At 32.8% G+C, this 25,126-nt stretch overlaps 1 protein-coding gene across 3 annotated transcripts in view; it reads left to right on the forward strand.

The window, feature by feature from the left end:
• The window catches only part of NRDC (nardilysin convertase), a 94,254-nt gene that overhangs the window by 38,862 nt on the left and 30,266 nt on the right, over positions 1–25,126 (forward strand). For all 3 annotated transcript variants that reach the window (XM_082428927.1, XM_082428928.1, XM_082428929.1), the window contains 7 exons: positions 9,381–9,454; positions 14,361–14,456; positions 15,500–15,622; positions 17,835–17,892; positions 19,631–19,704; positions 21,097–21,166; positions 23,608–23,685. In XM_082428927.1, the coding sequence (XP_082285053.1) occupies positions 9,381–9,454; positions 14,361–14,456; positions 15,500–15,622; positions 17,835–17,892; positions 19,631–19,704; positions 21,097–21,166; positions 23,608–23,685 (573 nt within the window). The remainder of the gene's footprint in view (positions 1–9,380; positions 9,455–14,360; positions 14,457–15,499; positions 15,623–17,834; positions 17,893–19,630; positions 19,705–21,096; positions 21,167–23,607; positions 23,686–25,126) is intronic.

Here is a 25,126-nt window from a genome sequence, read left to right on the forward strand (position 1 = left end):
AAAGGGCGCTCAAATCCACATGAAGAAATAAAGCATACTGGTAAAGGTAACTATATAGGTAAATATAAAAGAAAGTATAAATAAACTTTTTGTTTGTAATTTTTTCCCTATCTGATTTAAAAGATAACTAACTGTATAAAGCAAAAATTATAAATCTGTGTTGATAGGTATATAATGTATAAAGACATCATTTGTATGGCAATAATAACACAAAGGAAGGGAGAGAGAACAGGTATATGGGAGCGAAGTTTTTGTATACTACTGAAGTTAAGTTAGTATTAATTCAAAATGGATTTTTGTAAGTTAAGATGTTAGTTAAGAAAATAACTCAAAAAAATAGTAAAAGAAATGGCAAGGGAATTTAAATGGTACTCTAGAAAATATCTATTTTAACAAAAAGAAGTCAGCAATGGAGGAATAGAGGGGAAAAAAGACATAAGACTTACAGTAAACAGATAGCAAAGGAAGATATAAATCCTGTCTTATCAGTAATTAAGTTAAATGTAAACAGATTAAGCATTTCAATTAAAAGACAAGATACTGGCAGACTGGGTAAAGAAACATGAGTCAGCTATAAATGCTGTCTGTAAGAGACACACTTTAGATTAAAATACACCACTAGGATGGCAATAAGAAGATGAAAAAAGATATACATACAAATAGTAATTAAAAGGGAGCTGGAGTGATTGAACTAATATCTGACAAAATAAGACTTTAAGATGAAACTTTTTCTAGAGACAAGGGAATTTTATAATGATAAAAGGGTCAATTCATCAAGAAGGTATAACAGTTATAAACATAAGTTCATCTTTCAAAGGAACCTCAAAATACATAAAGCAAAAACTGACAGAATGGAGGGGAAAAATACACAATTAAATAATAATAGTTGCAAATGTAAATATCCCACTTTCAATAAAGGATAGAACAACTAGGTAGATCAACAAGAAACAGAAGACATGAACAAAAGTATAAACTAACTAGACATCTACAGAACACTTCACCCCAAATCAGCAAAATACACATTCTTCTAAAGTGCTGCATGTATTTTTCTCCAGCATAGATATATATTAGGTCATAAAATAAATTTATTCCCAATAAATTTGAAAGGATGAAATTATACAGAGTATGTTCTCTAGCTATAATGTAATGAAATCAGAAATCAGTAACAGAAGGAAATTTGGGAAATTTCACAAATCTGTAGAAATTAAACAACCTTACCCTAAATAATCAATGGCTCAAAAAAGAAATCACAAGGGAAATTTAAAAAATAGAGACTAATGAAAATGAAAACAACATACAAAAATTATGGGATATATCAAAACCAGTGCTCAGAGGCAAATTTATAACTGTAAACACCTCCATTAAAAAAGAAAGATCTCAAGTGACCCTAAACTTCCATCTTAATTAACAAGGCAAAGAAGAGCAATCTAAACCCAAGTAAACAGAAGGAAGGACATAATAAAAATTTGAGTGGAAATAAATAGGGAATAGAAAAACAATAGAAGATAAAACCAACAGTTGGTTATTTGAAAAGATGAACAAAATTGACAAACTTTCGGCTAGACTAACCAAGAAAAAGGAAGGCTCAGATTATTAAAATGAGGAATGAAAGAGTGAACATTAGTATGATCTTAACCAAAATAAAAAAGAGTATAATAGAATATTATGAACTATTTTATGCCAACAAATAGATAACTGAGATGAAATGGACAAATTTCTAGAAAGACACAAAACTATTGAAACTGACTTAAGAAGACAGAAAATCTGAATAGACCTGTAATGAGAGATTGGATTAGTAATCAAGAATTTACCAAATGAAAAGTATAGACCCAGGTGACTTCACTGGTGAATTCTACCAAACATTTAAAGAATTAATACTAATGCTTCATAAACTCTTCCAAAATATAGAAGAGGAGGGACACTTCCTAAATCATTCTATGAAGCTGGTATTACTCTGATATCAAAACTAGAAGATCATTGCACAAGAAAACTACAGACTAGTATCTGTTATGAATAGAGATGCAGAAATCCTCAACAAAACCACAAAACTGAATCCAGCAACATATAAAAAGGATTATGCACAATCCAGGTGGGATTTATCCCAGGATTGCGAGGTTAGTTCACCATACAAAAACCAACCAACATAATATGCCATATTAATAGAAGAAAGGACAAAAACACATTCCAAAAATCATCTTAATATAAACAGAAAAAGCATCTAACAGAATCCAGCACCCTTTCATGATAAAACACTTGATAAACTAGGAATAAAAGGGAACTTCCTCAACCTGATAAAGGGTATCTATGAATAACCCACAACTAACATCATACTTAATGGTGAAAGGTTGAAAGCATTCCCCAAAGATTAGGATCAAGATATCAGCCCTGTCCACCTCTATTCAACATTGTAGTGGAGGTTTTAGCTAGAGCAGTTAGACATGAAAATGAAATAAAATCATGCAGATTCGAAAAGAAGTAAAACTATCTCTATTTGCAGATGGCATAATCTTGTACAGATGAATCACATTATTTGTGGAGAATTCACCTACTCACTAAAATTTATTTGTAACTCCAAAATGAATACTTGCAGTGCTTTTGTAGTCATTCATGGACATGTGAAAAATTTGTGAAAAAATTTGAAAATTGTTGTGAAAAATTTGAGTTGCCTGGCACACACATTCTCAGCTGAGGTTGAAAAAGACAACACTCTACCGTTTTGTTTCAGCTTTCATACAGAAGTGACCAGAGGATAAGGGACAGTACAATATAGTAAGAGAAGCTCTGGCTCTGGAGCCAGTTCTATGGAGTTTGAGTCCCAACTCTGGTACCCACTGGGGAAGTGGCCTCAGGCAGTTTCCTTAACACTTCTGAACCTCATTCTCTCTTTTGTGAAATAAAGAAAAGAGAATCAACTAGAATGAGATACCTTTAGGATTTAAGATCATAATCTGTGTATGTGTATTACCCCTAGGACAGTCATTCAACACTCGCTAATTCAGCAGTCATGACAACTTTAGAAAACATAACTACCACAAATAATAGGAACTCATTGTATATGGATAATCCTACAGAGTCCACAAATGACCTATTAGAGCTAATATCAAGTTCAACAAGGTTGCAGGATCAAGATCATTGTACAAAAATCAGTTGTATTTTTATACACTAGCAATGAAAAATACAAAAATGAAATTAAGAGAAAATTCCATGTACAATAGCATTAAAAAGAATAAAATACTTAGGAATAAATTTAACAAAAGAGGTGCAAGAGTTGTTTGTGGAAAGCCACAAAAATTTTTTTGAAAGAAATTAAAGAACAAATTAAATTAATGGAAAGCCATCTCATATTCATAGATTACAAGGGTTAATATTGTTAAGATGACAATACATCCCAAATTGGTCTACAGATTCAACTTAATCCTTATCAAAATTTCAGCTGTCTTTTTTGAAGAAATTGATGAGCTGATTCTAAAATTCATATGGAAAGGAAGAGACCAAGAATAGCCAAAATTATCTTGAAAAAGAACAAAGTTAAAGGACTCATATTCCCAGTTTCAAAACTTACTCAAATCTACAGTAATCAAGGCAACATGGTACTGGCATAAGAATAGACATATACTTCAGTGGAATAGAATTGAGGCTCCAGAAATGAACCATTACATTTATTGTCAGTTGCAAGGGTGCCAAGGCAATTCAGCGGGAAAGAATAGTTTTTCAACAAATGCTACTGTGACAACTGGATATCCACATGCAAAAGAATGAAGTTGGATCCTTTGTTCATACCATATACAAATATTAACAAATTGAGACATATGCTTAAGTGTAAGAGCAAAAACTATAAAACTCTAAAGAGAACATAGGCATAAATCTTTGTGACCTTGGACTTGGCAGTAGTTTTTCAGGTATGACATCAAAAGCAGAAGCAACAAAGGAAAAACTAGATAAACTGGACTCCACTGAAATTAAACACTTTTTTGCTTTAAAGACTCACAGACATAGAGAACAGACTTGTGGTTGCCAAGGGGTAGGAGGGTGGCGGAGGGAAGGATTGGGACTTTGGGATTAGCAAATGTAAACTAGTATACATAGAATGAATAAACAACAAGGTCCTACTTTATAGCACAGGGAACTATGTTCAATATCCTGTGATAAATCAGAATGGAAAAGAATATGTATAACTGAGTCACTGTGCTGTATGCAGAAATCAACACAACATTGTAAATCAACTATACTTCAATTAAAAAAAAAACTTCAGTGAGATACCACTTTGAAAAGAAGAACATTTACAATTATTGGTGAATGTGTGGATAAATTGGAACTTTCGTACATTGCTGTTGGTTCAGCTGTGTTAGAAAATGTAGTTAGAAAACTTCCTCAAAAGTTAAACGTAGAGTTACCATATGACCCAAAAATTCCACTCTTAGTATACATACTCTACAGAATTGAAAACATGTATCTACACAAAAACTTCTACATGAGTGTTAGTAGCAGTGTTATACAAAATAGGTCAAAAGTGGAAACAACCTAAATGTCAATCCACTGAGGAATGGATAAACAAAATGTAGCACATCCATACAAAGGAATATTACTTGGCAATAAGAAGGGAATGAAGTCCTGGTATGTAATACAACATGAATGAATCTTGAAAACATTATGCTAAGAAAAAGAGGCCAGATGCAGAAGGCCCCATAGTGTATGATTCCATTTATATGAAATGTCCAAAATAGGCAAATCCATAGAGACCAAAAGCAGATTAGTGCTTGCCAGGGGCTGGACGGATGAGGGAATAGGGAATGACCGTTAATGGGTACAGAGTTTATTTTTGGGTTAATGAAAAATTTCTGAAATTAGACAGTGGTAATGTTTACACAATTCTGTGAATGTAGTAAAATCCTTTAAATTACTTTAAAAGGGCATTTTGTGGTATGTGAATTATTTCTCAATAGAAACAATATACATATGGTAATTTCAAGAAAGCTAAATGTTGGTTTGAAAAAACTGACAAAGTAGGTAAACATTTCATGAGACTGGTCAGGTAAAAAGAAGAATATGTGCAAATATCAAGAATGGAAAAGAATTAAGACATATTGGCAGATATTGAAAATACAATAAGGTATTTTGAACAACCTATGCCAGTAAATGAAAAAACTAGATGGCGTTCACAAATTCTTAGTAATATTATTTATAAAACCCACATAAGAGAAATTATAATTTAAAAGTTTTCATACTCTTATAATCATTAAAAAAAACAATCAGTAATGAAAACTCTTCTCAAAAATAAACTTGTTTAGAGTCGTACAAAAAATTGAAGGAAGAAATAATTCCTCCCTCATTTATGAAGGTAGCATGACCTTGATTTAAGAAAGTATAATATAAGAAAAAATATAGACCAGATTCACAAACAGGCTGATATAGCAGTACTGAGTTGGGGTCATCTTAGAAATATGAGGTAGGGTTAACAGAAAATCAGTGCTGTTCATCGCATTGTCAGATTGAAGGAGAAAAATCATGTCTCAGTATATGTAGAAAAAAATTACGTGATGAAATTCAGTACCTATTCACAAAGATGCTCTTAGCAAATAGAGTATAAGGCAGCTTTCTCAATATGATATTTGATAGTTTAAACCAAACCTTATATTTAATGGTGAAACCTTGAAAGATTCCAAATTGAGATCAGGAACAAGACAGAGATACGGGTTGTGATCGCTTCTGTTCATCATTCTATTTTATTAGGCAAGAAAGAAAAATAAGCAAAATACACAACTGTCAAAGCATATGATATGATTGTGAACATAGAAAATCTAAAATCTTCTACATATAAAAATTAGTAACATTAACAGAATTTAGTAAGATAACTTGATATGCAAAAATTAAAAATGATAAAAATGATAATATGTTTAACATATAAAAGTACTTCTATGTATCAGCAACAGTTAGAAATTAAAATTTAAAAAAAGTTTATAAAAGCTACACAAATAATCAGACACTCAAGAATCATCCCAAAAATTATGTGTAAGACCTCTTCATGGAGAATATATTAAAACCTTATTGTGAGATATTTAAAAAGACCTAAATAAATTGAGAGAAATACTATTCATGGATTTGAAGCCTTGTTTTTTTGTTTTGTTTTGATTTTGGCCAGGCTGCACGGCATGCAGGATCCTAGTTCCCCAACCAGGGATCGAACCTGTGCCCCCTGCATTGGAAGCTCCGGAGTCCTAACCACTGGACCACCAGGGAATTCCCTGAAGCCTTTTTTTTTCTTTTAGTGACATTAATCTTCCTATTTAATGTACAGATTCAGTGATATCGCAACCATAATCTCAGAAGATTTACTTAGTCTTAAATAGACACGCTAACTCTAAGATTTATAAGGAAATGCAGAGGGCTAAGTATAGCCAAGATACTTTTGAATTGGAAAAATAACAAGGTAGCAGGACTTGACCTACTAGATATTAATATTTGTTTTGTAATTAGGACATTGGGGTGTTAGCAGAGGGCTAGACAAAGAGATGATGGAACAGAATATTTCTTGGAATGGAAATAGACCAACACATATGTGGACACTTGATTTTTGATAGGAGCATTATGGAGCAGTGGTGAAAGGGCTTTTTAAAAAAATGATGCCAGGACAGTTGGGCTTCTATAAAGGCAAAAACAAAATTGACTCCCTATCTCACAACATGCACAAAAAAATCAATTCTATGTGGATTATAGACCAAAAAGTGAAAAGTACAATTAAAAGTTTTATAGATAAGCGTGACTTTAGCCTTAGGTAAGGATTATCAAGCAAGATGCAAAAACAAAACATAAAGGAAAAATGATGGTACGTTATATTCATCTAAAGATAACATAAAGAGTATGAAAAAAGCAAGTATAAAGTGGGAGAATATATTTGCAACACATGTAACTAACAGAGGACTTATATTTAGAATAACTACCAGAGATTTAATTATTAGATTATATATGTAATTGTATGTAACATAATTTATATATGATAATATATATCATATAAATGGATAATTATATATATATTATTATGATCAATAAGAAAAATACAACCCAATAGAAAAAAAACCCTTAAACAGGCATTTTACAAGAGAAGAAATTCAAATTATTAATAAATATATAAAATGTTAAATCAGGAAAATGTAAATTAAAACCATTATGAGATTTAACTATCCTCCTAAAAGTTGCAGAAAATTTTAGTCTGACAATACCAAGTGAGGGTGAGGTTGTAGAGGATTGGAGGTTGATCTGATGCAAGTGTAGATTGGCACAATCACTTTGGAAAAGTTTGATTATTAGCTAGTGATGTAGAACATATGATGCATATACTATTACCTAGGAGTTCCTTTCTTAGATATATATTTAGACAAACTTGTGCACATGTGCCATGGTACATGTTTATAAGAATGTTTATGGCAGCATTGTTTGTAATGGTTCAAACCCAGAACCAGCCCACATGTCCACCAGCAGTAGAATGGATGAATAAATTCATGCAGTGGAATATTCTACTGCAATGAAAATAAATGAACCACAGCCACATGTAGCATCATGAATGACTACTAAAAAGAGTGTTGAGTTAAATAAATCATGCAAAGAATACATACACTATATATCCATTTATATGAAGTTCAAAAATGAAACTATATTGTCTAGAACATGCATTCTTGGCAGGGTTCATACTGTTTCTTTTGGTAGCAAAAATTGGTCTTGAAGGTGAAAAAACATTTGATACTATAATGGTTTGTGGCCCTCCAAAGCTTAACCCTACCTGCAAAATCTTCACTTAGTGTTTGATTTCTTTTTGAGTTTTCTCAAATATCACATGAGCACCATTTACACTGACAGTGAGTTTGTGGAAGATATGCAGAGCATCTGCAAGGTCAGGGGTACAAAATTGTGGTGGATAGATGATTGGAGGACTTTCAAATGACTGATCTTGAAGTCATCACTAGAGGCAGTCTGTGTGTGTCAGTTGGTTGCCATTGGCTGCCTTGTGGATATTATGTTTGATCCTCTCTCTGCTTTTGTGTGTGACTTTGATTTTTAGAATTAAATAAAAATATTCTGTTTTATTATTTAGTTCAACAAAAGTTATTCAACCCATCATTAGTTATACTAAGTACTGAAAAGAAAAAAATGTCAGTAATATTTTAATGAGTATCTAGTAGCTAATTAAGTTAAAAGTTTCTTCTCAGAGCAAGCAAAAGTTCAAAGTTTATTAAATATTGTAGGAAGTTAATTTTTTCAATGTGTTTTGTTGGAAAAATGAATTTTAATTTTTTAAAAACTTGATTGCATTGCTGTTATTATATAAATGGTTAATTTGCATATGTAATTTGATGCATCACAATTTATATAAGGAATATATTACATTAAACAGCAAATACAGTTATAAAATTAAGTGAAATACTAATAGCCTTTAAAATTTTAACTTGGGATTTCCCTGGTGGCACAGTGGTTAAGAATCCACCTGCCAATGCAGGGGGCACGGGTTCAATCACTGGTCTGAGAGGATCCCACATTCTGCGGAGCAACTAAGCCTGTGCGCCACAAGTACTGAGCCTGCGCTCTAGAGCCAGCGAGCCACAACTCCTGAGCCCGCATGCCACAACTACTGAAGCCCGTGTGCCTAGAGCCCGTGCTCTGCAACAAGAGAAGCCACTGCAATGAGAAGCCTGCACATTGCAATGAAGAGTAGCCCCCACTCGCCGCAACTAGAGAAAGCCCATGTGCAGCACCGAAGACCCAGCGCTGCCAAAAATAAATAAATAAATTAAAAAAAATTTTAAGTTAAAAAAAGTAGGCCTCAGATACTTTTTATTTATAAAGTCACAGATACACATAAAATATGTAAACAGATTGTATATGTGTGTAAAAATGTCATAGGGGAGTGATTAGAAGAAAATTTCTGAAAAGGCTACTTAGGGTTGATAATAAAAAAAAAAAAAGATCAAGAAACACCAGCCTAGAAATACATATATATGTGGTAAAACTATCAAGAAAAGCAGAGAAGTGATTCCCGTAACATTCATAATATTAACTCTGAGGATAAGGTGGGTGCTGGGTTCTTCTAGAGTTCTGACAGTGGTCTATTTCTTGATCTGAGTGGTGACCACTCAGGTGTTTACCTTATAGTCTATATGCCCATGTTTTATATATAATACTTTTCTGTATGGGTATTATATTTCATAATAGAAAAAAGGTAGTTTGTAGACTTTAAAATCTAGAAATGCTGTGTATTGTTTAGGTTTTATATGCACGATTATGAACTAAATCTCCATCTTAGTAAAGCTTCTTAATTAAAAAAGTAGATGTTGACTGATGAAAAGCTTTTACCAAACAGTTTTTTTTTTTTTTTTTTTTTTTTTTTTCAGATGGGCCCAATTCTTCATCCATCCACTAATGATCAGAGATGCAATTGACCGGGAAGTTGAAGCTGTTGATAGTGGTAAGTGCTTTATGTCTTGCTGCTTTTTCCTTCATTGATCCAGTCGTTTAGCACATTTATCATTCTTTATCACTCTTTATATTATAAAGGGCTAAGTTAAAATAGATATGTCATGGTTATTCCTGAAGCCATTAAATGTCTAATTCAGTATATATTTGAAATAAATCAAAGAATGGTAGATTTTCGATTTTTCAGCCTTTGTTTTTTGAGGGTTTTACCACAGTGACTGACCTTTTGCAGGATAAGAGCCTAATTCTTAAAGCTAATACTGGGTGTTAAAACTTTAAAAGTTCACATACTCTTTTTGTATGAAGAGGTATTTTCTCTGAGGCTTTATTTTAAGCACCATCCTGATATTTAAATAGCTTATTTTTTGTTGCCTCTGTGAGTCAGTGCTTTGTGGGTTGAGTTTCTGTAGCTCCAAAAACAATCGTGATATGTTTCTAGATGAAGAAACTAAACTCCTGAACAGGAAATGCGTTTAATTTTACTTTTTGACAGTTTTTCTTATCTTTGTGATTTAAATATTGAAGACCGTTAGGAAGGCTGTATGTCTCTATAGGGTGCGGGTTCATTAGAGAACTGTGCTGCAAATATCCCTTAATTACAGAGTACCAGTAAATAGCACCACTGCAGATTAATCCTGCTTCCTTATTTTAGCATTAGAAACATGTAACAGTGGACTTGGGGGGACTTCTAGTTCACATAGGTTAGGCTTGGCTTGCATAGCTGAAGGGGCCAGGTCTCTGTACTAGTTCTTCCCTTTGTAGCATTTTCCCTCTTGGCTTGATTGTCTAGTTCTAATAATCACTTATTGCATTCACTAGGCTGAATAAACTGCAGATGGCTGGAAAGAACTGTCTTGAAGTCAGCAAACTGTGTTTTACTTATAGAAATGTCACTAACTCTGGCCCTCAATTTATTTGTAAAAGAGGGTGGAATGGAGTTAGATTCCTCCTAGTTCTAGTAGCTCCTTATAATCAAGGATTTATTTTCTTCATTTTTGTTACTTGCCTACCCACAGTGTCTGTTTTTTCATAGGCCCAGATAAGTATTTGTTGAATACATGAAAAACCAAAATAACTAAGGAAAACTCCAAAAGCCTTCCCTACTTTTTGGGACCTAGGAACTGTATTCTGTCTTTAATTCTTTCAAGTGTGTTTTTCTTTATACAGTTTCTAGAGTGGGTCGAAATTGGCATTTAAAAGGTTAGACATCTAGGGAATTCCATGGCAGTCCAGTGGTAGGACTCAGCACTATACTGCCAGGGCCCACGTTCAACCCATGGTCGTCAAACTAAGATCTCGCAAGCTGTGCGGTGTGGCCAAAAAAAAAGATTAAACGTCTAATTTAATTTTACAAGTTTAATTCAGAATATATTTTATTATATTTTGAATATTATGCAGAAATATATATATATACATACATATGTGATATATGATATGTACACACACACTCACATACAATAAGTAGTTTTGGTTTAAGATGAACTTAAGCTAAAGGCTCTGTTTTTTTGTTTGTTTTTGATGATAGGAGACCTAGATTTCAATTTGTGATCTGATATAAATAGCTAGGTATATATCATTAGTTACTTAACCTTCTAAGTATGAAGGATTTACTTGAGATGAGGGAGATGGGAGAGGTCTTAAATTTTAACTGGTGTAATAAACTAGTATTCATTAGCCAGTTTTGTTTTTTAGCATACTGTTTATGATATATTATTCTTCTCTTATTTGCATTTATAAGACATCAGAAAATTATAAGTAAGACAAGAGCTAAGTTTAGATTCTATGAACATACAACAAGATCATTTGGAGACTCAATATTTATACATTGATAGATATTGATATTTATTGTGAACACAGCGTAAATTTATCTTGGCTAAAACCACAAAATGTTTAACAGTTTTACATGTTAACGTGTATAGTATGCAGACCATTAAGAGTTAACAGCTCTAGGCCAGGTCTAAGTCAGTATTATATTCACACGTTAGCTTTTCTTTTTTCCAAAATCAATATCTGCAAATAATGAGATCTATTTTTGAAAGCTCAATAATCAGATGTTATTTTCTTCTATTCAGATGTGATAGTCTTTATTCTATCATTCTCATCTCATTCACATGTTTTTAGTTGCCTGCATGCTTGGATGGCCCATTCAATGTGAGAGGAGTTGAAAGGAAGTTCAGCTATCCTGGTAGATTCATCTATTCATTTTCTTTTTCCTTTATTCCTCTCCACCTGCTTATGGAAGAGATTCTTTCCTGAGTTTTTAATTTATTATCTTGTTTTACCTTCATTACTTTATCACCGTGCCCTGCATCGACAATCTGTTTTTGGTCTAATCTTTCAGTGGAGTGGTTATACGCACAAATTTATAAGCATTTATTTGCACAATGCAGATAGGTCTGTTCAGTGTTTTATAATTTTCTTGAATACATTTAATCACAGAAGCTCCTAAATGTCCACAGGGTAGGTTTTAAAATGGGATTAACTTATTGCTAAAAGAAGATTGTAGAGAAAAAAAGATTATTCTTAATGATTAGCTCTTTATTTTAATGATTGTTCATACTTTTACATAAGCATGTTTAATTGCCTGCATATTGTACCTTAGTGATTGAGACTGAGGATATGGCCAAAGCCTTTTTTTATATAATCAAGTGGTTGAGTGTGTCCTCTAAGTGTTCAGTATTTATACTCTATTTTTATCAGTTGTAGGAGGTACTAAATCACTTTTTGTAGGTATGTTTATATGTCTACTCAATTAATTTTCTGTTGCTGCTGTAACAAATTACCAGAAACTCAGGCTTAAAATAACAACAGATTTATTTTCTTAAACTTTTGGAGGTCAGAAGTCTAAAATATTTCCTCAGGGCTGCATTCCTTTTGGAGCCTCCAAGGGAGAATCTGTTTCCTTGCCTTTTCCACCTTCTAGATACCACCTACTTTCCTAGACTATGGCTCCTTTCACTATCTGAAGAGCCATGGGTGTAGAATCTTCTTTGCTGTCTGACTTCTGCTTCTGTCTTTATATCTTCTGTCTTTGATCCTCTTACCTCTCTCTTTTAAGGACCCTATGATTACATTGGGACCCAGATAATCCAGGATAATCTCCCCTTCTCAAGATCCTTAATTTAATCACACTGCAAAGTTCCTTTTACCACATAAGGTAACACATTCACAGGTTTTGGAGATTAAGATGTGGCCATCTTTGGGAGCCATTATTCAGCCTGTCACCTTAATAATGGAATTGTTTCTTCTGTGTTATAGCCATATCTTCATAATTTTTACAGAGATTTAAAAAATTTACTCTGTTGAAGCTATGTATATCTTTTTTACTACATATGTTTTCCAGGTATGGAAATTATAAATGTATATATTTTTTACTGTCTCATCTTTGATTTAGACTTCATGGCTTATAACTGAAGTATTTTATTGAATATACTTTTGCTTCTTTCCATCTCTTCTGTCACCACTTTAGTTTCCACTCTCTTTACCAAGCATAACAGTGATGGCCTCTAATCAGTTTCCCTGATGAATTTACCAGAATCATTTCCCAGAATGAATTTACTGAAGTCCAGATCTGATAATGTTACTCTCCTTATTAAACATTTGTAATGCCTTACCATTACTCCTATGATAAAAAAAAATAGCTAACATTTACTGAGCACTTATTATGTGCATTGTTATGATTATTACCTCCATTATCCTTATTTGACATACAATGAAACTGAGGCTTAGAAGTGCTCTTTCAAAAATTGTTTCTTATCTCTTCAGCCTGATATCTTGCCTCTGCTTTGATTCTGAACCTTCTACGTCCAGCAGCTAGTTTTAGTAGTACCTGCTGCATGATGTTCAGTAAATATTTGTTGAAGGAATATATCTTGTTTAATTCTTATAAGAATCCTGTGAGCTAGGTACTTGTAACTCCATTCTATAGATGAGAAATAGAATCAGGGAAGTTAGATAACTTTCTCAAGGTTGTATAGCTTAGTAAATGGCAGAACTTGGATTCTAGGCAAGATACTTCTGACTTCAAAGTGATTGTTTTTAACCATTAATATTTTATTACCAACATAGTTGGCTTTGGAGGAGATTTAAACAATATATACGACAAAGTTCCCAGACAATAAGGAGTTTGATTTAACATTTTCTTGGCACTTTCATCAGTAAGATCTTGGACATAGCATCTGTTGACTGAAAAAAAATGCACAACCTAGAAGTTGAGAGTTATGTTTTATTTGGCGGATTTTCTGAGGACTTCAAGTCTGGGACACAGCATCTCAGATAACGCTGAGAAAACTGTTCCAAAGAGGCAAGAGGGGGAGCTAGGATATATAGGTTTTTTTGCAACAAAAGACCAGGTAGTCGGAACATCAGAAGATTACTGTTAATAAAAGAAACCGAGATATCTCAAGTTAAGGAATTTAGCGCTTTTCTATGTAGGGGAAGATGCAAGAGTCTGGGCTCACTGAAATCATTCCTTTGATAGGCACCGCAGCTATCTGGGTCCAGTATCCTATGTTTTCTCATCCTGAGCTTCCTGAGGGCGCACCGTCCCTGTGGCTGTAATGTGATGGCTTGATGGCTGCAACATCTTTTGTTTACTGATATGGCAGGCAATACTTTAGTTCTCACAATAATAACCTTTAGATTATTAACTGCCTGTTTCATTTGAAAATAAGGGAAAATCTCTAGAAAGGTGAATTGACTACCCAAAGTTAGAGAATGTGTTAAGTCATAGAACTTGTCCTAGATCATTGATTTCCCTTCTTCAGTCTTACTACACTTTATTCATAAAATTAATTTTTGTTACTTCCTTACTTTCAGTTCTTTAAGCTTGAATTTCCAGATAATAAAGCAAGATACTGAATTTCATTTTATTAAAAGTGTTTCCTTAAAACTGACAGAATATCAACTTGCAAGACCCTCTGATGCAAACAGAAAGGAAATGTTGTTTGGAAGCCTTGCTAGACCTGGACATCCTATGGGGAAATTTTTTTGGGGTAAGGTACTAAATACTTCATCTTATTTCATGTTTTCTAGTTAAGGAAGATTGAGAGTATGAAAAGTTTATAAAGAATGGAAAGTTATAAAGGTAAGGTAGCTAGGTACTTTTTACCTTTTAGGGTAGGTAGGAAGCTTTTCAAATAGAAAGTAGTTCAGCATGCCTATATTTGGTTCTCTAACATTGGATATATGAGGAATAGCACCTAACATTTTGTGAATGTTTTCTGGGTGCCAGATACTTCGCTAACACTACATGAATTATCCCATTCAGTCATCATAACAGTGTTACGAGCTTGGTACCATTATAATCTCCATTAAAGATAAAGAAACAGGCTCAGAGAAGTTAATTTTCTTAAATATGATAGTGGTGGATGTGGGATTTGAACGTCTGTTTATCTGGTTATAAAGTGTGTGCTCTTCCCCAACCTGACATTTCCAATTATCAACAGAGATTCAGCAATAATTTCTCTAGTAGTTTTTGAGCTATGACCTAATTTTGTTTAATTGTTAAGCTGTTTAAATGGTATCTGGTTTTTCATAATGGCTTTTTCTTAGTGTTAGCATCCAGTTATTATAGCCTTGTATTAATCCTCTTGACCACAGAGTAGAATCTGGAATGAGTTGATCTAAATGGTACTTCATTCAAAGGATGATTTGCTTGTTTGCTTGTTTGTACAGTTATATACACTTTGTATGTCATCCTTGCTTTATGTGGTTTATTTTTAAGAATTATACAGAATATTACTAAAATAATTAAGAGATAAAACCTAATAGTAGACTAATTATTAAGAAAGGAAGCTTAAGGCAATTACTGTTGTTAAGGTATTGCCAACTAGAGATTAATTCCTTATGTGTTAAAATATACTTTGAAATTGTTTCTTGTGAATTTTTGTCTTATTATTATTATTATACACTGTTTCAATATTTTGCATCACTTGGGTTATTTCATTAGTTAAGTATAGTAGCAGAGGATGCATTGTCAGTGTGGAGACTTTTAATAAACTTAGTTATTTCTATAATCTTTTCCATCTTTTTATAGGAAATGCTGAGACTCTCAAACATGAACCAAAAAGAAATAATATTGATACACATGCTAGATTGAGAGAATTCTGGATGCATTACTATTCTGCTCATTACATGACTTTAGTGGTTCAATCCAAAGGTAATATTGTCGACTATGGCCCTTAGAATTATTTGGAAGTAGTGCTTTCTTAGGATTTGTCTGTCGTGTCAATGTTGCAGTGCACTGTTAATTTACAATACTTTAGTGCTTGATCCTAATATGAACTAAGGAAAATCAGAATTTGAAGAGGCAAAGCTCAGGGAAGCACAAAATCATCTGATTCTCAGGCAAATGTTTTTTCTTTTATAGACATAGGTCTTAACTCCAGGCTAGTCTATGAGTGTATTAATGTACTGATTGATCACGAATTGTTTTTTCTTTTTTAATAAACTTATTTATTTATTTATTTTTGGCTGTGTTGGGTCTTCGTTGCTGCGTGCAGGCTTTCTCTGGTTGCGGCGAGCGGGGGCGATTCTTCGTTGCAGTTTGCGGGCTTCTAATTGCGATGGCTTCTCTTTGTTGCGGAGCATGGGCTCTAGGCGCACGGGCTTCAGTAGTTATGGCACGCGGGCTCAGTAGTTGTGGCACATAGGCTTAGTTGCTCCGCAGCATGTGGGATCTTCCCAGACCAGGGCTCGAACCTATGTCCCCTGCATTGGCAGGCAGATTCTTAACCACTGCGCCACCAGGGAAGTCCCATGAATTGGTCTTTTAAGCCACATTTGGCAGCTGCCTCTGTTATCTCTGGTTTTGCATTTAATCTGTATTAATCATAAACTCTTAAAGGTCACAGTGTTTGTCTTTTCATCCTTACATAGGGTTCAGTAAAATGGCATGATTAATTGAAGTCTGTCATGGTGACGCTAGCAGAAGTATCTTAAATGTAATAATACTGGTCAATACCTCTACTATTTTCCTTCTTTTATCATTACTGAAAATAATGTGTGTCAACTTTTCTCATTAAAGAAATCATAGTACCTTTCTTCTGTTTTCTTTATATTTTAATCTCCTTAGGCTGTTTTTCAAAGTCAGTCATTTGCTGAACTGTTCATTTTGATATATCAATACCTTATAGTTTGTATATTTCTTTTTGAAAAACTAATCCTCTCACCCTAATGTGATTCTCCTTTTTATGAAATTTTGCTCTCTCATTGTCAAAATTAAGATCAGAGCTGACTTGGCACTTAATTATAAAATATTTTTGTGTTTAGGATCAAAATCAGTCCACTAAAGTTAACTTGAACATAAAGTTATAGATATGGTATGGCATTCAAACTACAAATGTGCTTCTAGATTCCTTTTACAGCATTTATTAAAATAGGCAATTCTATATTTGGTATGTAATATTAATTTGCGATTTTTAATTAATTTTTGTTTTCAAATCTGTCATGAACATGCATTTTTCTTCAACTAGGTATTGATTCTTTTTCATTCTCTTCTTCGGTGATAACAAATATGAGCATATTAACACTTGTTTCAGATTTCTAAAATAAGCCCCACGTGTTTGATTAGAAAACCTTGTCCAATCTAGAGTCAATTGATTTCGGAGCTTCAGCATTTATTATATCATTTAAGAGTTAAATATCAGTATAAATAGTATAGAGTAAATTCAGAACTTGATTAGTCTAATTTGCATCTTGTATTTATATACTGGGGCATCTCTTTTGAGAATTAGTGAAAGTCATGTAGCTGGTGAAACTAACAAATACTATCCAGTGATGGTAACGAGTCACTGGGATAAAGCTAAAAGGTTTCCTTTTTCATTTAGAGCTCCTATTTTACTAGAAATTTCAGAAGAATTTCTTATGAAATATAAGAAAAGAATCAAAAGAAGATAGAAATCATATCAGCCTAAGAAGACATATATTAAAACCACAGCAAGTGTAAATTAATGTAAAGTAAATGGAGTATAATAGTACTGATGAGCTGCTGAGAAGGGTAGTGTAGGTTAGTTAAGAGAAACCTTCCTAGAGGAAGTAAGTTTTGGAATGGGGTAGGAGGATGATTGATGTATTTTTATCTCTTGGTCCTTCATCTAGCCTAATGATAAGCAAAAACTTTTTTTTTCTACTTGTGTGTTTTTTCTAACTTCACCAGGGAGAAAGAATAAAGGAGTCTTAACAAAATTATATGTGTCTCAAGGTTTTCTTAAATATTATTTTTCCTATTACTGATTAAGGAGTGGCAAGTGATGCCCAAATTAAAGTATTCCTTTGTTTTATAGCTAAAGATCTGTGAGAAATATAATTGCATTTCTACCTTTAATAACAACACTGCCTTTCCCTGTCTCCTTCCTGCCCTCTCCACGAAGAAACACTGGATACTTTAGAAAAGTGGGTGACTGAAATCTTCTCTCAGATACCAAACAAGTAAGACATGTATTTTCATAAATCATACACCTATAGAGTTAAAGAGGCCATATCTTCTGGTATGAATCCCAGAGGTTTTTGCTTTTAGTTTATTTTTTTTAAAACAGGTGATTATATTAAGAACTAAAGTAGTTTAGCAAGATCGCACAGCCTTTGAGTGGGAAAACTAAGATAACCAAAGTTTCCATAGTTTCTGTAGTTCAGAACTTTTAAGCTTGTAAACTTATAGTAAGCAGTAACTCTGAAGAATTTGTGCCTCCTTTTACGTTTATTCAGAGCTTTTCTGTTACTGTGTACAGTGCTTGAAATTATGATATGAAAGCAAATATTGTATTGAGAGGTAGCATATACATATACGTATCCCCTGCCTCAGAACAAATTAAGTTCTGAAGGTTTGTTTTTTAAGTCAGTTGTTTGGAACTTGGAATGCTTTTTCCTCATAAACGAAATAATCTTGTAGTTGATGATTGACTTTACATATTGCCTGAAAAGCCTATTGCATATATTGTAGTTGAATCAAATTGCCTTTTATTAGAAATTGGATGTAGCGTTCTAGTTCAGAAAGCTACTATTTTTTTGTCCACCTCAAATTCATCAAAATAATACAAATATTTAAAAGATACTTTATTGTTACATTTTTTGTTACAAAGAATACAGAAAATTTAATTCTCAAGCAAAGTGTCTCTTCCCACTCTTAGCAGTTTGCATTTTAGTAAACTAAATGAAATCAGATTATTTTTTCTTGCATCAGGTGAGTAAGCTAGACTCTTTCCAGTTCTTCATTCCAAGACAATTTGTTTTAAATTTATGAAAGAAAAATTAGCTTTAAAAATGTTGGAATAATTTGTAATAACAAAAGACTGGTTATTATTATCTTGGCTTTATGTAAACTTCTGTTGATAATTAGCAATACTTTTAAGTATGCTAATTAAGATAATGAAAGCCATGCCAAAGTTATGGGGTTGTTTAATTTGTTTTTGTTTGTTTGTTTTGATAAGAAATGAGTATTAGCTATGGAAATGTCAAATGGCAGATTGAAATGTATTTCACTGTGAAACTTTACTAATAAAATCAGAGGTATATTGAATAGAGGGATTCATTAGGTCTTGTCAATCAATTCCTAATAAGAATTTTAAATTAAAAAAAATGCTTTTACATATTATTCACTAAGAACTTTGGTTCCTTAATCAGACAGGTTAAAAAGTGTTCTAGGTAATTAATACTGATTCATACTGACCATATTTTAGAAGAAATATTAGTTACAATATATTCAACCAGGTGGGAAGCCTCTAGAAGGAAGAGTCCACGTTTTTCAAATACCACAGTGCCTACTATTGTACTTTATACATAAGAATCTCTCCATGTATATTTCTTGGATTAAAAAAATATCTCTAGTGTAAGTTTTCTTTCTGAAATGGCTTTGTATTAAGAGGAGAACTGAAGTTGAATGGGGCTGATAGAGACAGTAAATATTGGGAGGGGAGGTCCCTTCAATTCATTGTATTCTGTCTCCTGTGAGTTTTAAAAGTATTTGAGTTATTGGGGCTGAGGTTAAGAATAGTTTGTGTAGTTCAGGATTTTGTGGCTTTGTTGCCATCTATTCGCTTATGCCTAGAATGCTTTTCAGCCAGGAGTATGTAGAATAGACTATAAAAACCTATCAGTTTAGGCATCCCTAAAGATACTGCTTATAAAGGCTTTTGCCAATTAAATTTTAATGTATTTGTTTTATTTTCAGTGGGTTACCCAAACCAAACTTTGGCCATTTAACGGATCCATTTGACACACCAGCATTTAACAAACTTTATAGAGGTTCGTGAACCAAAGGTTTAAAACTGTTTGAAATAACTTTAGCACATTCTCTAAAACTTAACTGAGGCTGCCAATTTTCTTTGAAAATGAGAATACAACAGAAAGTACAGCTGGATTGGAAAGGGAGTAGACAGTGGAAATCCAACTAGTGACAGATAGCAGGCCACTAACTAGTAGCACTTTCATTGGTTTGGCACCTTAATGCTACTTGAGTCTGTTTCATGCTTTCTCCCTATTTTCTTCTTGTTCCCTTTCGTTCTTGGTTTTTTGTTTCTTTCCTATTTTGTTTTTATCTATATTCTGCTCTTTTTTGCCTTTAAAAGAGAAAAATAGAGGATGGGAAAACACTTTGGAAATAATTTCCTTTTATCTTCATTATAAAACCAATTTTTGTTAAATGAAGACAAATGAAGACAAATTTAGTGTAAAAAAAAAAATGGGTGGGGGGAGTCACCCTTAAATCTTACCATCCAGAGAAGTGGTTTTGGCACATTTCCTTTTGAGTTTCTGTAGGTATATTTTCTTAACGTAGTTGAGATTATAAAGTATATACACCCTATCTCTTGCTTATTTCATTTAATATTATATTTGTAATAACTGCCCAATGAGCCATCACATGGTTATGCTATAACTTACTTAACAGTTTGCCCATAGTGAATATTGCAGAAACATTCCTAATTCACCATTTCTCTTTCTTTGCTCTTTTTATCATGGCAGATTATTTTCTTTCTCCTAATTGCCTAGCTATTCCCTTCTTCTCCTTCACCCCATTGCCAATCTCTTTCCTCTTCCCTTTCTCTGACCAGTGACTTTTGTCGCACTCTTTATCTGCTGCTGGCTCCATTTTATCTAAGCTGACTCTTCCCAGAGACAACTTATTTTTGGTTGTATTCTTCCTAGCTGTAGATTTTCTCTTCAAAGAATCATAGAAGAATGGGAAGCACTGGGAAGAATCTTAGAGTTACTTCAGCCTACCCCACTCATCATACCATAACAGATTCAGAATGAGTTAAATGCAAGTGATTTTCTCAAGGTCGTATAAACACAGATAGCAAGATAGTAGTAGGGCTGGATTTCAGCCATGGGTCTCCTGACTCCTAGTCCTGTACCTGTTCTTGCAAGAAGGGATCCATCTTTAGGGGCTTGCCTATTTTCATAGTTCTTTTATCCATGCCTTCTCTATCTGTGAAACCAAAATGAAAAGAAATTTATAAAAATTGCATTATTCAAATTTGAAAATTGGCAACTTGAAATAATAATTGCATTATATTTAACTTTCCCTTGCTTATTGGAGGATGAAATATATTGAATTTTTAAAAATTTCATGTAACATAGTATATATGTTATAGAGAAACACTTATATCTGTTCTTCTGAAAAATATTTTTGTTCAGTTGTTCCAATCAGAAAAATTCATGCTCTGACCATCACATGGGCACTTCCCCCTCAACAGCAACATTACAGGTAAGAGTTCAAAGGCAAATTTACTCCACTAGATACTGAGTGAGAATCATATTTTAAAAGCATACTAAATGGTTTAAATTTGGGCATTCCGGATTTATAAACACAGGTAACATGGTAAACTAGGACCTCACTACTGGATTGTTCAAGCCTTTGCTATATATTTTAATGTCTTCTTGGGTATAAAAGCTAGAGTTTTCTTATAATTAGTTGCCTTTCCTGAGTCTTTGAAGTTAAGTATCTTAGTGTGAATGCTAACTTTTGTAATTATTCTCTTTAGCACTTTGAGTACAAATATATGTTAGCTTATGATTTATTTGTCAGTGGTGGCCATTTAGTTTGATCTTGTCAAAAGTAAAGTTAAATAATTTTGAGCCTGAAATACAACTACAGCATAAATCTCAAGGACCTACTTGAGTTGGGAATGAGTTAGGTCAGATTTTTAGAAATTAGGAGAACACTTCAATTTATTTATATAATTATTTTACATGAGCAATATACATGGGCTAAGAAGTTCCTTAAAAATAAGGATCAGTCAATGGCTACAAATGCTTTTCTCATTAGAAATAAATGCTAATGAACTGATAAAAATTTACCTTAAGTTTCTAAAACTTACCAACAAAACAAACCCAAGAAGAGACACACACAAGCAGAAAGAAAGAAAAGTAATGTGTATTGCTTTAAGCTCAGTAAAAAATGCTTTTAACAATCAAGTCCCATGAAGTTAACAGGAACAGTATGCCTCCAGTGAGAAAGCAGAGAATGTGTGTATTGTCTACTTGCTTTTTTTTAGTGCAAGGATAATATAGGAAAAAGTAATGTCTATTGGTTGTATAGTTATGTTAGAGTATCCCAAAAAGTGTTAAAATGATTACATGCATATTTAAAAGTTTATTGCATTTGTTTTAAATTTTGATTATAAAAGTAATATGCTTGTAAAATGTTGAGGACAAAAGAGTATTAAGCAAAAAGTAAAGCTCTGCTTCTCCTCTGTCCTGAAAGATGTGCCCAACATTAATAGTTTCATATATATCCTTCAGACATTAAAATAATGAATATAAAACATATCTTTTTTAATGGAAATGGAATTATACTATGTATACCATTTTTCCCGTTTTTTGCATTTCTTGTTAATTAACAAAGCCTTGTTTATCTTCTGCCTGATTACTAAGGTAATTCATTGTACAAATCTTGAAAACTACTGAAAAGTAGAAAAAAGTCATCCATGATTCTGTTTTCCAAAGACTGTTACCATTTCTGTATGTTTTGATCCAGTTATTATTATTTTTTTAATGAACTGTATATTTGTTTTAACCTGATGTTTATCCCTAATGTGAACTCCCACTAAATTAGCTTTTGGGGGAACGATTTTTTTTTTTTTACTAAGAAGCAAGTGTTTCTCCCTCCAGAGTTACCAAATACTGTACAATTAGATTTGGTCACATGCAAATGTTATGTACTCAACTGGGTTCATTCTTTAACTGATTTGCTCCTCTATATCAGTTTTAGGATAGATGTAATCTAAAATATGTCATTCATATTTTATGGTTTTTTTCAAATTCATATTTTAAACAGTGACTTTTAAGAGTTTACTGAGTATAATTCTGTAAACTAAGTTTAAAATTTAAGAATGTTTAGATTTCCTAGCTTGATTTTTCTGTATATTTTTGGTAGGAATATATTCCCAAAATTATAGTAGAAGCCAGTGGGAAAAGATGATGTGAATAACACATAAACAACTACTCAGACTATTAATGTATATTGTTATATAATACGATATCATTTTTTACCTGTTATTGCATTTTAATGCATTTATTGTATTTTCCTGTAATTTACCTGTAATGCATTTATTGCATTTTCATGAAAAGCCTATGAGTAAGTAGTTAGGCAAGTAGAGAGAAAAAGAAAATAGAGTGAGATTAAGTCTTTTGCTCAAGATGATGCACTTACTTAAAGGAATAACTAAAACAACAAGCTAGATTTTCTGACCCATAAAGCAACACATTTCAGTTTACCACAGAGCCTGATGCAATGCCGAAAGCTTTTAAGGATACAGGATGATTCATATCTGCATCAGATTCTAAAATGATAAAGAATCTATATTATTTCTATTTTGGGTGAAAAAATAATGAAAGATTTTACCATGAAAAGAAGTAAGATTGGTATCCAAAAGAAAAAGTAGTATCCAAAAGAATTCTTAAATTTTGGAATATTTGTACTCATTCAGTGATTTCAGATGAAGAAGTTAAATTTCACCATGTTTTCTGTTTTTATCTCGCTGCTGTCAAATTAATTATAGTTTCATATTTAGTAGAATTTATGTGAAAATAAGTTTGTAATCACATTCTCAAATATCAATCTCAGAAGTAAGATTTTCTAAAGTAAAATTAAAGTATTTATACCTTAATTTTTAAAAATTTCTGACCTTAACTTTTTTTTTAAAGGGTGAAGCCGCTTCATTATATCTCTTGGCTGGTTGGACATGAAGGCAAAGGCAGCATTCTTTCTTACCTTAGAAAAAAGCAAGTATTTAATTAATAAGTATTTTCAGTGTAGCAATATCTGAAAAATAATGGACAACAAGTGTTATAACCCATTCTTTTCTTTTTTTACTTTGCCTGCCAGGAAGCGTAGATTCAAATCTAATACTTAATTAAAGTCTCTTCATAACCTAGATTATTTTAATGGCCATATCATATTTGTATATTTCCTTGGAAGCCACCTTTTAGCCCATGTTGGAAGTATTATAGTTGTACACAAAATTTTTAAATTCATAGAGTCCAGAATTACATGAAAGTTTAGCTCTAATCAAGAATTTGGATTTGAATAATAATGAAGTCAATTATTTTAATGCTGTGGATCTCCAGACTTTCCCAACCCAGAAGGTGGACTTTAATGAAAACTTCATTGGACAGATAAATCATATAAATATGGGGGACTGTGAACAGTATATGCAGCCATGTTAGCAGTATGTTAGCCATGTTTCCTAAAGCATTTAAGCACTTGTTTAAGTTGCCTAGCCAAATAATAGACATACAGCTTTAGAATCAGGACCAAAACACATTAAAGTAATTCCTTGCTTGATTTTTCTATACATTATTCAAGAATGGAAGGTAGATGAGAAATTTAAATAAGACTTTAAAACATTGATGTGTACTAGATTATTAAAAAAAAGCTGAGAGGGCAGGCTTATTAGAAAAATAATGAATGACGTTAAGTACATATATGCCTTACGCAATAAATGTAATATGATTTGAGATTTGCATAACCTTTATACCTTACTGAACTTTATTAGAATTTCAAGTTTTTCATTCTGGCCTCCTCTCTCCTTATTTTAGACTTTCAGGATTATTCTAGTCAGGAAAAGATACAGTCTTATTGCTTCTTTCCTAGATAACCTGTGCAGGTTAGCTGACAGTCTCAAAGAGCCCACTTAACATTCTAAGTAGGGAGGTATCTGAAGTGTTTTTTAAGGCTTCTCTTGGGAGATGGTTCAAAAAGGGATGTGAGAAATGCCTCCCAGGGGAATTTCCTGGCAGTCCAGTGGTTGGGACTCCGTGCTTTCACTGCTGAGGACCTGGGTTGAATCCCTTGTCAGGGAACTAAGATCCTGCAAACCTAGTGGTGCGGCAAAAAAAAAAAAAGAAAAAGAGAGAAATGCCTCCCAGCAAGCGTACTTTTAATATATTGTGAAGTATGAAGAACATACTTCACAATATATTAAAAGTATGCTTCGACAAAAAATTACTATGTTCTCTTCGACAAAAAATTACTACGGCTTCATGAAACTGATAATGTTTTACTATGTTGTAATATTAGTGTTTCCATTAAAGAAGTAAATACGGCTGTTATTTCCTTCTGATCATTCGTGTATGCAGTACAATTCCTTGGGAGGCTTTGTACTTTTAAAAAATTTGTACTTTTAAACTTGCTGTTGGAAAGCTTGTTTGCTTCAAAGCCTGG

The sequence above is a fragment of the Balaenoptera physalus genome (genome assembly GCF_965194825.1).
Source record: "Balaenoptera physalus genome assembly, chromosome: 1".
NCBI classification, from domain to species: domain Eukaryota; kingdom Metazoa; phylum Chordata; class Mammalia; order Artiodactyla; family Balaenopteridae; genus Balaenoptera; species Balaenoptera physalus.